This window comes from Natator depressus, chromosome 3 (genome assembly GCF_965152275.1).
Source record: "Natator depressus isolate rNatDep1 chromosome 3, rNatDep2.hap1, whole genome shotgun sequence".
NCBI lineage: Eukaryota > Metazoa > Chordata > Testudines > Cheloniidae > Natator > Natator depressus.
The window spans coordinates 146,710,447-146,724,563 of NC_134236.1; the positions used below are offsets into that span (position 1 = coordinate 146,710,447).

General features: G+C 41.2%; 1 protein-coding gene and 1 long non-coding RNA gene across 3 annotated transcripts in view; one reads left to right on the forward strand and one right to left on the reverse strand.

The window, feature by feature from the left end:
- The window catches only part of STRN (striatin), a 96,936-nt gene that overhangs the window by 37,079 nt on the left and 45,740 nt on the right, over positions 1-14,117 (reverse strand). For both annotated transcript variants that reach the window (XM_074948997.1, XM_074948996.1), the window contains exons 3-5: positions 13,769-13,842; positions 11,170-11,248; positions 8,802-8,969 (exon numbers count right to left, since the gene is read on the reverse strand). In XM_074948997.1, the coding sequence (XP_074805098.1) occupies positions 8,802-8,969; positions 11,170-11,248; positions 13,769-13,842 (321 nt within the window). The remainder of the gene's footprint in view (positions 1-8,801; positions 8,970-11,169; positions 11,249-13,768; positions 13,843-14,117) is intronic.
- LOC141985154 (uncharacterized) overlaps positions 1-14,117 on the forward strand; it is a 38,053-nt gene that overhangs the window by 5,749 nt on the left and 18,187 nt on the right. The window contains exon 3 of the long non-coding RNA XR_012638877.1: positions 12,285-12,360. This is a non-coding gene — a long non-coding RNA (uncharacterized LOC141985154). The remainder of the gene's footprint in view (positions 1-12,284; positions 12,361-14,117) is intronic.

Below are 14,117 nucleotides of genomic sequence, written 5' to 3' on the forward strand. Positions count from 1 at the left end.
TCACTGCAGGCATTGGAAATTTCAAGTGTTAATAGAAAGTTATGTTTAGTATCTGTTTTTGAGTGCATTCATGCTGAGAAGTTGTACTTATCTTCCGTAATCCAAGTGGGCTGATCTGAAGAAAGTGAACATAGCTCCCCTTTTAAATGCCATGAAACATGTGGGAACAGGACTATCAGTGTCAGGCTATCAAAATAATGTTTTCATAAATGGAATCAAAATCTTCCAGGAAGCATCCCAAATCCACATGATGTTCTTGAGTGTTAAAGTGTTCATGAGGATCTGTACATTAGCAGATATACAGGAATGTGTAAAAAGACAAATATTCAGACATATGCCTAGTGGCTACTGATATACTAGACTATGAGCAGGAAAAACTTTAGCTCCTAACTTAAATGATTTTCAGACAATTGGAGTAAGTTGAGCATGGTGCTCCAAAAATACTGTCCAGCGAATCTACTGGAAATCCAACATCAACATGTGAAAAGCTGAGACTATCCAGACTTAAAACAATTTTCTGAAGTAGGTAGAAACTCACAGATCTTCAGTTAAGCATTTCAGTCTATGAGAAAAGAAAGTCACTGTCTTCACAGTACTACCACAGTAGCAGCTCTGCCTACTGCCACGCTCGTCCTCCCCACATAGGAACACTGAGATGAATAAAAGCAGCCTCCTAACACAGTCACCCCAAGCATTCCAAGCTTCATGGAAATTTTCCCATTTTCCAGAGATGTAGCATTTACGGCCAACACTATAGCATTGAACATTAGAATCCTGGTACTCCTTAGGAAATTCTGCACTAAAAAATTAAAAATTCTGAGCAAAAAAATAATAATTCTGAGCACAATATTTTAAAATTCTGCAAAATTCTGAAAACGTTATTTATCAATAAATAAATGTGGACGCTTCAGCAGAGCAGTGGAAAGCACAGGCTACTGGCTGCACGAAGACAGTTGGGATTCAGCAAGGAGTCTGGGTGCTGGGGGAGTGGGGCTTGGTGGGGTGGGAGGTCCAGGTGCAGTTGATTGGGGCAGTGGGGTTAAGGGGCTCATCAGGGTGGGGCTTGTCGGGGTGGGGGTGGTCTTGGTGCAGCGGTGCGGGTCCAGATGCAGAGGGGGTGGGGATTGTGGGGGGGGGGCAGGGCTCAAGAGGGGATCTGGGTGCAGAGGGGTGAGGTTTGGCAGGGAGGTCTGGATGCTTGGGGGATGGGCAGATGGGGAACAGATCCCCATACAATGACCTCCTCCCTCCCTCCCCCCCCTCCCCGCAGCTGAGGAGCAATGGGGGCAGGAAGTGGAGTGGGGGAAAGCATGTGGAGTTTTCTGCAGCTGGGGAAGATTCAGAGGGTGGGTCTAACGTGGCCCCAACCACTCCTAGCAGGGGAAGAGCAAGTCTCATCTTTCCCCCTCCCCAGCCCAGCTGGGACTAGTAGCTGAGCCCAACATAGGATAGGAGCCACCTGCTGGGGAATCCCCAGCCCCCCCCATGGTGATTTATCTCTGCTGGCTGCTCCAGGCACCCAAACTGATGTGCCTGCGCTGCGGCTTCCTTTTGTTTCTCCACCATTTTCTGTGGGCAAGCAAAGAAATCTGCAGGGGCCATGAAGTCTGCACATATAAAGTAGCGCAGAATTCCCCCAGGAGTAAATGCTGGCCATGAACATAGGTCAGGTGAGATATGGTATAATGGATGTGTGCACAACAGGCAAAATAATTTTTCCCTCTTAAAAAAAACAAACCCTAAAAAATAAAGTGATTACATTGTTGAGAGGAGAAGAGTATCCTCCTTTCCTCCCAGAAACCTGACATCTGGCCAGTTTGATTTCATGCAGGGACAAGGGAAGACGACAGGGTTTATCCGAACAACAGTAAGAGACATTTGGTAGAGGACAGGAGGGAAATGAGAGATGTCGGTCTATATGGTGGAAGGCAGTGGACTAGTGCCGAGAGAGGCTGAGGTAGCAACAGCAATTGCTGCACTTGGTGCAATGCTCGTACGTAAGATACTGTGCGAGAAGCAGACAGTATAAAAGCATCACATGAGGTCCTCTTTCTGGGGATCACCTCCAAGTGCAAAATTTGACTGGCATTTGTCAGACAAATTCATTCACCACTGGCATGCAGGCAAGTCCTTTTATTAAACCTTGACTGCCACCATGGTGGATTGATTTAAACCATGATTTAAAAGCATCAAGGGGAAAGCCTAGATTTAAGTAATCAATTTTAAATCAAATTGTACTTCTACTATTTTCTAAGAAAGGTACACGCTCATTGGCTGGTAAAACCATTAAAATACATGGACATGCAATAAAATAGAGCCTTTACGCTAGATTTGATACATCATTTTGCTATCTAGGAGGCATACATTTATTTATATATATTTGTTTAAGCAATTATATAGATTAATATTTTCAGATTCATATTAATTGTACATTTTCAGTATGTTAGAAAATGTTGAGTGATTTACTGTTTATTTAAAGATACAGACTCACAGAAATGTAGAGCTGGAAGAGACCCTGAGAGGTTACCAAGTCCAGCCCCCTCTGCTGAGGCAGGACCAAGTAAATCTAGACCAGGGGTCGGCAACCTTTCAGAACTGGTGTGCCGAGTCTTCATTTATTTACTTTAATTTAAGGTTTCGCATGCCAGTAATACATTTTAACGTTTTTTAGAAGGCCTCTCGCTATAAGTCTATATATTATATAACTAAACTATTGTTCTATGTGAAGTAAACAAGGTTTTCAAAATGTTTAAGAAGCTTCATTTAAAATTAAATTAAAATGCTGATCTTATGCCGCCGGCCTGCTCAGACCGCTGCCAGCCTGGGGTTCCGCTCACCTAGGCCGGCAGCAGGCTGAGTGGAGCCTGCGGCCAGGACCCTGCTGGCAAGGGGCTGGCAGCCAGAACCCCAGACCGGCAGCAGGCTGAGCGGGGCCGGCGCCCAGGACCCCAGACCAGTATGTGCGGCTCAGCCCGCTGCCAGTCTGGGGTTCCGTGCCAGCCAGGGTCCCGGCTACCAGCCCTGCTCAGCCCGCTGCCGGCCTGGGATACCAACTCCGCCCCCACAGAGTGGGTACCTACCTTCTCCCTGGTTCTAGCCCATTCTCTTCTTCTCTCTCTGCACTGAGCTGAGGGTGGGAGTGCACTGAGCACAGGGCTGGGGGTGAAGGAGCAGGCTGGGGGTTGGGGTTTAGGGTCTGGCCAAGAGCTAGAATGAGGGAGGGGGCTCAGGGTTGGGGCAGGAGGTTTGGGTGTGGAGTGCTTACCTGGGCAGCTCCCATTTGGTGCGAGGGGTGCAGGCAGGAATGTGTGTGTGGGGGGTGTGTGTGTGTGCAGGAGCTCCCGTTTGGTGCTCAGGGTGTGGGTGAGTATGTGGGGGGTGCAAGAGTCAGGGCATGGGGTGTGGGAGGCTGGGTATGTGGGGGGGGGGTGCTGGAGTAAAGGCTGGAGTGTGTGGGGGGTGCAGGGGTCAGGACAGAGGGCTGGGTGTGTGTGTGAGGGGGTGCCAGGATCAGAGCAGAGAGCTGCAGGGGGTGAGGAGGGTGCAGGAGTCAGGGCAGACAGCTGGGGGTGTGTGAGGGAGGTGCAGGGGTCAGTGCAGAGGGCTGGGGGTGTGGGCTAGGGTCCTGGGGGTGCTCCCAGCCCCCTGCCCAGAGTGGCTTACGGTAGGGGGCTGGAGGGGATATGCCCTGATTCCCCCCCCTTCCCCACAGCCCTGTCCCCACTTCTTCTCCGCCTCCTCCCTAGAGCAGTAAGCGCACTGCAGCTCTATTTCTCCCCCTCCCCCGCAAGGGCCATCAGCTGATCAGCGGCAGGGAGGGAGAGGAGGAGGGGCAGGAACCCAGCACAGCAGGGGAGGGGGGACCTTGCCTGCTGTGCAGCAGCAGCTGGCAGGACCAAGCTTCTTCACCCTGCCCCTGCGGGTGGGGGGGGTGGGGTGGGAGAAGAGCGGGCCGGTGCGGGCAGGATTTTTAATGGCACGCTGCTGCCTGCCGGGGTCCCGGCCTGGGTTCAGCTGCGGGCTGAGCAGGGCCGGCGGTTGGGACCCGGCAGGCAGCAGCGTGCCACTAAAAATCAGCTTGCATGCCATCTTTGGCATGCGTGCCATAGGTTGCCGACCCCTGATCTAGACCATCCCTGACAGGTGTTTATCCAAACTGTTCTTTTCCTTTACTAGATCATTAACTTTTTGGTCATGATTTGTGTCAAGCTGTATAAGGATGATAATTGGAATTTAAACACACAAAACAGCACATAAAATTTATTTTTTATTAACCAGAACAACCTTAAATGTTTTGGATATATAAAATTAACATGTTTCACATTTACATCTAAATGATATATTAAACAGCCGGACTAACTGCAATCAGTGAATTAAACTGATTATTTCAGGGCAGCCTGGGAAAACTTTCAAATATGCTTAAGTGAAAGTGACTGGAATGTAAGTCCCTACTTGCCTAAGACTCTTGAAAATGAGTTACTTAGACTGACTTATTGTGCCATATTAATAAAGCTTGACCTCAAAAGCTAGAAACGGGGGACAACATCTTTCTTTACACAGAAAAGCAGCCTTGAATTCAGTTTTTGATAGAGGCTCATGGATTCAGCACATTTTTTTATTACTGAGATGTTTTAAGAGAATATAGTAAGTTTAGGCCTCAACATATTTTGTATTAAATTCAGATTTCCTTTTAAGTAGGTTTTAAAAAAAAAAAAAAAGAATTTTTTAAAAAATTAAAAATTCGATATTTTCATAAAAAATGGATTTTTATCCACTTTGACTACAAATCAATTATTTATGTGTACTTTTACTGTAACATTATTACATAATAGGAAGGTAGCCTAGACATGTTCAAGTCCTGAGAAAAGTTATAAGTTATCACATTACAGAAGCCCCTTTAGCATCGCATCTTATCTGACTGTATTGAAGGTTTACATTTCACTGGCTAACAGTTCTTCACTTGGCATCCTCCAGTTTTGTACTACCTTTCCTACAGTATTAATTTACTACAAACTGAAATGGTATTAGCTAATTACTAACAACTTACATTCCAATAATAATAAAAGACACGTGGAAAATGTAAGTAATGACCATACTGTAGCTTTAAGTGTTTAACTCTCGAGATTTCCTCCCAACATTACATCTGCACATGTTGAATGAGTTCTCTTTGTGTGGTAGTCACTTTGGCCAATCTGCTCTTTCTGTAAATGTCTCTCTCTCTCTCTCTCTCTCTCTCTCTCTATATATATATATATTACACACACACACTGTATATATATAAAAATCTTTTAAACATTGTAACTTAGTGTGTCCTCTGTGCTTTCCCCTTCTTTTACTCTGAGATCTCTTTTCCCTCAAACTGTAACATGTTTCCTCTCTTTCCTTCTGTGCCTTTCAAAGTCCCTCTTTCCCCCTAGTTTGTGGTCTTTACTTCCTTCACCTATGTTCTTTTCCATCCCTTCTCAATCTGTCTCTTTTCTTCTTCTTCTGTCATTTCCTTTTGCTCTTCTTCCGCATACCCTCTATCACAGCACCCTCCAATCACTTCTTTCTCTACTACTATCACCACCACCACCTCATATGCCTTCAGGCATTGTCTCCCTCCTGCCCCCAATCACAAGCTTATTCTGGCTTCATAATCTTCCATCAGCTTTCCATACACCATGGATGTGGGGAGGAGGTGCAGCTGACTGAACTCCCCTATTCTTTCCCCCTCTTAGAAAAGTAAGCTGTCTGGGACTAATGGGGTGCCTCACTCTGGGTACACTTTCCTCTGGGCCAGTGGAGAGTGAGCTACGCCATCTAAACTTTTCCCCAGTTCTTCCCACAATTTAGGCAGAAGTTTTTTCTGAGGGTATGTCAACACCACGATTACACACTCGGAGCTGGCCTGCACCAGCTGACTTGGGCTAAGGGGTTATTTAATTGCAGTGTAGATGTTCGAGCTTGGGACCCTCTCACCCCTCAGGTTCCTAGAACCCAGGCTTCAGCCCAAGCCTAAATAGCTACACAAAATTAAACACCCCTTAGATGAGCCCCTTAGCCCACGTCAGCTGGCCTGGGCCAGCCACAGATTTTTAATTGCAGTGTGGAAATACTCTTAGAGGCTGACTTGCTTGGGTGTAGGGATTGACAGTGTCAAGTCTCTGAAGGCTGAACAAATATTCTGACTAGGACTTGGCTCATCCTGCTTGCCCTTAATCTCAATCACGTACTCAGCACTGGTGCTCTTCTAGAGGTTGAGGAAGCAGACAGGCCATGCAGCCCACCAGGACTGAAATGAAGGGAGAGAAGCATGAAATACCTCCTGCACTGTAATATAAGATATGATAGTTGATCGCCTATGCACACATACCATACAATCCAAAATATTCACAACACAGTTGGCCAGTCATACACTCTGCCCTGCAAGAGTTCTTCTCAATCCTTTGGTAAAACCCTGACATCCTTCACTTCTAAGAAGAGGCAAACCAGTGGTCTGAGCTGACATCTGCAAACACAGAATAATTTGAAGAATGCAGAAACAAGCTCAGAGAACTCCACCATGAAATCCTCATATAACGGAGGGTTTATACATGAACTGAACCATAACATTTGTCATGTTCCACACACATAAAACACCCAGATCCTCAACTAAACTCTTCTCATCAGTTAGCGACCCTGTGCGTTACAAGTGAGATGAGAACATCGCAATTTCTCAGACTACACATGCAATACCATAATTCTGCAACTGCAAGTCTTCTAGAACGACAGATAATTGGTGGATCACTGAACACTCACAGCCAGAAATAGCCTGCAAATGCAAATGTTAACCTTATTCAAGTTTTTGTTGTAGCAGTGCTGGTCCCAGGTATTACTGAAATTAGAGAGACAACCTCTGTTGGTGAAAGAGACAAGCTTTCGAGATACACAGAGCTATTCTTTGGGTGACCTGGAAAGCTTGTCTCTTCTACCAACAGAAGTTGGTCCAGTAAAAGATTTTACCTCACCCACCTTGTCTCTCTAACTTTATTCAAAACAGACCTAGCTCTGTAAGATCAAAGCTTATGGAGAGGAAATCTGAAGGAACAGTTACACCCCCACCACATGCATAGTTCTCAAAAAGGAGAACTGAGTTGCTGAAGGAGGCAACACAAAGTATCTGGTGCCACCAACTCCAAGGCCTATCTCCTCTACTGAGCATCCTCCTAACAAGTATCTTTAAATGTACTAGCTCAGCTCCATCATTCAATCCAATTTACCCATTACATATCTCCCTATCTGGAGCGATCGTCCATTCAAACTAATGGAAAATGACACTCCACTAATCTCAAGTAAAACAAAAAGGAGGGAGAGAGAGCTTAACTCCCACTTTAACTCAAAAACAAATCATTCACACCTCCCAAACTGAAAGCTGTATATGCAGTCAGAACTCGCTATTTCTTCAAGACTGGAACAAAAATTAAAAACTATCATAGGAGAGAGTGGGAGAGAAATAAAGAGGATAAATATGGAAAGGGAGAATAATGTATCTGACAAACCCAATATCAGTTTTCTACAACAAATAGTCAATTCCATTAGGTTACTACCTCAAAGCAGCAAGGCTGACTTTAAAAAGGTGCCCTGGCAGCAGCAGCCCTTGCCAACCAGAGGATGTCCTCCTCAGGGCAAGGCTTGCTAACTATTTAGAAGTACAAAATAATTTAACAGGTTGGGGTCCCCTCATATGCCCTAATTCCTCATTTAACAGAATAATTTTAATTATAGAATGAAAATGAGTTAATTAAATAACTTCTCTGCACACATGCCTGATGCCAGTAAATTATCTACTGGCTGGGATTATTGTGAACTCCCTTTGGAGATTAGGTGCCACATAAAGCAGTTATACTTCAAAAGAAAAGGACACTACCCTCTGCTACATTTAAACCACAACTGCTTGTGAAACAAGAGGCCAAACCTAGACAAACAAGGGTCTACTGCTTGTTGGTGGTAATACTACCTATGGGAGTACAGAGCTCAGTCACAGATTTTTAATCAAAATGACTCAGCATCCTTTTTATTAGTTTAAGGTCTTCAAAGCTACAGTATTTCAGTCAAGAATCAAGGAATAATTTTGCTGAACACCTAAAGTGAGCTTCAGATATTAATGGTAATAAGTGTGGCAAGATTAAAACGTTTATTTACAATACTTTCAGCAAAATATTATTTAGTAAACAAAACATAAGTAAACTTGAAAGGATTAGATTTTTATATCAAAAAAGGATTGGCATGAACATATGGAAGCTACACTTAGATTATACCCAGAATTTCACATATTTATCCATGTAAACACTAGTCACAAAGTTGGAGAGTTATAACAGTGAAAAAACTTACCCATGTTCAAAATGTTTTCAGATACTATAAATAAAATCCTCTGCTTACTAGAGATTATGCTGTTATAACAGTAAGCACTATCTACCAGAATGCAGAGGCCTCTAATCTATATTAAGGTTTCCAATAAATCAAAGAAAAAGATGACTCTGGCAGTTGGTATTTTCCCTAAAGCATTTAACAACAGATGTATCACAAATAAGAAGGTTTGATTTCTTAATGTCACCTTCCAACGGAAATAAAATTAAGATTCTCATAAAGAAGCAACATACTTAGCGTGGCTTCCATATTCATCCTTTAAAATTTTAAAACAGAATTGGCTATTAATATTCAGTCAGTTTGAAGAATAAAAAGTATACGTTTTCAAATGAACATAAACTAGATTTATAATAATAATAATAATAATGTTGCACTTATATACAAAGATAACATTTGTTGTCTTAGGCACTTACCCAATCATTGCGTTTTCTTTAATCTCAGCCTCTGTACCATTTACCATTGATTCTTGATTTTTGTCATTTTCCCTGTCTGATGCATCACTTGAGAGGCCCAACAAAGCTCGCACTCGTTTTGACTTCACATCCAGTATAGTGTCAGTGTAACCCACCTCCTGCAGATACCTGTATGAACGGAACTCATGCTAGTCTTTCATGCAGATCTCAATAAATATACCCTTATAATTATTTAAATCAATAAATAAAAGATTCGTCCTAAACTCATCTTTGGTACAATGCTTAGCAAAGCATGGTACTGTGCTAATGAAACATGCTAAGAAATTGTCTTGTACCAGCTGCAGAGGGGATCGTCTCTTGCAGTACCAGTCTCTACAGTCACTGAGAAAATCAAAGAGCCTAGTAGTCAGTGTTTATACAATACGTTATTCATTAAATTTACCAAAAATAGATGGAAAAGGACTTTAACTTAAAATATCTGCAATTTATTCATAAAAATGTCAGTTACATATAACATACCACAATGATTTTATTCATCAAGAGAAGTTAATGGAAATCTAAACCAAACTTCAAAAAAGTAAAACTTAAATTTTGTCCCTTAGATGACCATTAAACAAAGCCTGTAAACACCTACTGTGTCAACTTCCCATGCTGTTACTGTAACTATAATAGGACAAACATATGATTTTACGATGTAATGTATTTTGTACAGATCTAGTCTTACTAAATCATTTTATTAATCTTAAATATTCCTGCATTTGGCTCATGTGCATAAGAGGTGAAAGTGCGATCTAGTAAACTGAGCCTGGGATTGGGATGCATGCATTCTAAAACTGGCTCTATCAACAATATGCTGCATGATGCTGGGTGAGTCAATCTTTCAGTCTCTTTCCTCATCTGTAAAACAGAGTTAATGTTACTGACCTCACACGGATGTTATGAGGACTAACTGGTCAATACTGTAACGGTCTCTGAGGATGTAAAGTGTCATGTATTACATCATTTTAGGAACACACTATGACTATGACAAACTGGGGCATTTGTTTTTCCTCTATTAACACAAGCCACTCCTTGAATTTACAACAACAATTACATCCTCATTGCCGCCAGTCTGGTGGGAGAAAGTCAGTGCTGGATCTCTGGCAGTCCCATAAATTAATTGTGCAAAATTAAGTCTGTATTTAATTTAAGCAACAATTTCATAATACATACATGATTCAACATCATATAACAGCACGATCTTCTTTAAGATTCTGAGAGGGAGATTACAGGACACCTTTGTCCTCATACCATTGAGTCGTAGTCAAGAAAATATTTGTTTATTTAAAATGGATGTGTATCCATAGTTTTGGATGGGCACATTAAATAATAATCCATTCAACCAAAAAAACTGGTCCAGTGCCAAAAGTTAAGGCCTTTCCAAAACAAAACAAAACAAACCCAACACTACCAGACTTTTCTGCTACACAGTTCTGCCCACTCAGTCCTCCCCAACAAAAAAGTATGGAAACACATGTAAGCTTTGCAGCATGACCTGAAAATCATCAGAACCTGACTCTGACAGAATACGGTATAGGGTTTATGGGGGAACAGACTGGGTTACACAATAGAGGACCTTTCACTGACATTGCCTTGCAACAAGAACCAGACCATTTAAAGCAAGGAGCTGTTAACTGATAACTGAAGTGATATTGCATAGTTAGGGGGACAGTCACTTGGATAAAATATATAAATTTTGACCCCGTTTCATCAAAGTGCATGCATCTTCCATTACAGCATTTCAAAATCACTGTAGATTACTATTGTATGTTCTCACTGCTGTTATTTTAAACTTATTGCAATAATCACAATAAATAGCAGGAAGTTTATTATATGGAGCCAACTCTTGCTCTAGAAAGTTAAATATGTCGAACTGAAAACTACAACACAGACGGTGGTGTTCTAGTCCTTTTGGATTGGAGCTCTTTGAGGCAAAATTGTCATGTGTTTCCATTCAAAAAATTGAAAAAATGTTGTGAAAAAGATTTGAAATTTTTCATTAGATTTTTGTGAATTTTCTTAAACCAAATTTTAATCCCCCTCCCACTACTTTTCTCCATTTTTTTCCTTTTTGCCACTGAAAGCAATAATATGAAAAGTGGTGAGTAGTTTGCCCCCCTCTGACTTTTTACTTTTTCTACTCTGCAACTTATCAAAACTTCTCAAACTTTGGAAAAGTTAGAGTGACTAAAGGAAAAGTTAACCCAATTCTGCCACTCTTTTCACAAAAGAGAAAAGTCTAATGGAAATATTTAAGAAAGGCCCAGTGACACATTCTATTTCCAAGCCTGTTTGTATCTAGCTCCCTTGTTTGAACTTTGACACTTACTGTCTCAGCAGCTGTCGCCCTTGTTTCCAGATTAGTTGACTATTTTGTTGGGGCTGAACCTCTGTTTCATTCCCTTCATCTGGAAAAGATTTAATTAAAATCAGGTTTTTTCAGTCTTATTTTTAAAGGTCTTAAAATAAGTGTAGCTCTGCAGTGCTACCTATGAGAACACACTATAAAGACTGCCATCAACATACTACTGTATTCTGAGAACAAGTTATACTTGTCATCAGCATCTCCTTCATATTAGCATTATTTCCCAATATAAAACCCATCATCTCACTGGTTCCAACTCCTTTTCTTCACAAGGATGCGGTTACGTGCATACATCTGGAATTCTGTACTAGTGTTTTCTGTAGTGATCACACATTTTAAAGGTTAATTGGGTTCTTATGAAAAGAAAAAAAGCATTACAAAAAAACCTTATTGGTTCCCACTGTACTTGACACAATATCAATCCTTAAAGCTCACCCAACCAACGTCTAAGATTTGTTCATGAAGAAATCTCTCAGTCAGGCCTACTTACAGATAATTTAAAGTTCAGCCATTTTTCAATGATTTGTGTGGGGAAGGAAAAAAAGATTTAGCTGTTTTTGTTGAGACAATAGGCAGTTTTCTTCCAGCTATGGTTATTTTAATAGTAGTTCAACACATTTTCATCAAATTTTCACCTGAAACTAATCTTTTGTTTAAAACCACAACTAAGGTTTTCCATTTACCCAGATAAAGCCATTACAGCATAAACAAATGTGCTGCTGTCCTGTCAGCCCAGGCTTATAAATAAATACATGTAAAAGTGCCATATGAATGTTAAGTACTGTTGTGACTTTGAATTTACAAGCTTGCTCAGGAATAACAATGAGAAATAGTCAGTCAGTCATTTAGACATTGATTTTCTGAAGACAGCTGAACACAGCTGGATCCATCGTACAATTATCAAAACCTGTGTTAGATAAAAGCCAAGAGACCTTTCTGCATCAAGACGGAAGTAAATTCACACTAACTCCTCTTCAGACAGGAAACCTGGAGGTTGTTTATATTAATGTTAAAGTAAAGACATCTCAGAGAGATCTCTCTTCCCCCCCAAAATTGATGACAGATCCTTTATCCCTCAGGAAGGAGACTGAAAGAACTTGGACTGCTTGCCAAATGGCACAGAAGAGCTCTAATGAGAATGTCACCTAAATACAGGTAAGAGTTGAATCCCTTGATTAGGAGAATTATAACCAGAATTATTAGAACCTCCAAGGTACCACATAGGGGACACACAGGATGTATCACTGGAAATAAGCCTCAACATTTTTTCTGACTTGGTCCAAGAGAAGCATGCAGATGTGCATGGATCTATGTGCAGTAAAGCAAGTACAACTCACATGGACTAGAAATAATACAAAAATCTCCATCCTGAAAGCGTATGAAAAACCAGCTTTGGATCCCATATGGTGCAAGAACCTCCATTCTTTTAAGCAGCTACATGTAGGATGCAACAGAATTGAGTATTCCTCCAGTCTGGGTACAAGAGCTCAGTGGCACCATTTTGTAAGAGATGAGAAATAAGATGCCTCAGTTTGTGCTTCATTGTATTTTGCGTAGTTTGGGAAGGGACAAAGGTATTGTCGAGAATTTGATAGGTAAGTGTTTTTAGACCATCTTCAGCACCCAGTAAAATAGGGATTTGCCCAGGACTCAGTTAACCAGGACAGTCTCCTTCAAGTGAATGGCAGGAGTGAAGTGTGCAGAAATGACTTTCATATAGGCTTTTTTTTTGGGGGGGGGGGGGGGGGGGGCGCTGTACGGGAGAATAAAGCTGTGGAATAATTTCTGCTTATTCCTTCCTCCTCTCAAGGACTGGTTGCATAATCTGGAACCTGGGGGAAAAAGTCCTTTTGGTAAGGTTTATTTTGCTGATCAGAACAAAAGGAATTCCAATTTCTCCTCTTTTGTGGCTCAAAGTCACTCCATTTCTTTATGAAAAGTAGAAGATTCATCTTCTGGAGGGATAACAAAAGAAAGCGATCCATAGATACAGGGGAGAACTGTTCTGTTCCAAACTTGTGTTCATCATTTGTTATATGTTTATTTTCCAGTTGTCATTGGAATTTTATAAAATTCCATAGTATATACCTCCAACTTTAGTTTACCTCTAACACGTTTGTTTCAATTTTTCTGGAATCCAACCAAGATCATGAATCAGGAAATGATGTACTAAGCATTTTGAATTAATTGCTATTGCATTACACTGTTATTGTTAATGCATAACAATTCTTCTATTCTTCCAATATAAGATTCTCCAGATGTGTTTTCCATACCTTTCTGTGACTCCAGAACTTTCTTGAATTTTGATCTGAAGAGGAGAGAATAGATATATTCTGCAGCATCCATTTTTTACTTCAACTCATTTGATGGCCTAATTACAGATACTGAAGAAACAAATCGTCCCTATAATATCAGTGTAACAAACTGCATTGGCTAACATTTGTCTTTTTCAACATTAAGCAATCTTTATTATCCTCTTTGTGTCCACGAAGTTGTTCAACAATCTGTAGCTAAAATTAGAGGAGAACTTTATACCATATTTCCCTCACTCTTAAATTCTTACCAGAATCATAGTTTGGAGGCTTCATATCTCCCTGATTCAATTCTGTGCCGTATTTTAATTTGTGGTATTTAGCTCTGAAAAAGAAAAGACAAAAGAAACTATTAACACACTTCAAGGATGCTTGTAGGTGCACAGATACCATAGGTCCCTGTTTTAGAAAGATACTTTTCCATTCTGCCCTCTCCCATCCCCCCCCCCCCAAATAACCTCCATCCAATTTATTTCAGCAGAACTAAAAGGAAGCTATGTTCCTATTTTTCGCCCCAAATCTCTCTCTCTAGAGCTTTCAGATACTGGAATGTATTAGTAAGTGAATAATTACATAATCAGAAACACCAATACATAGCAA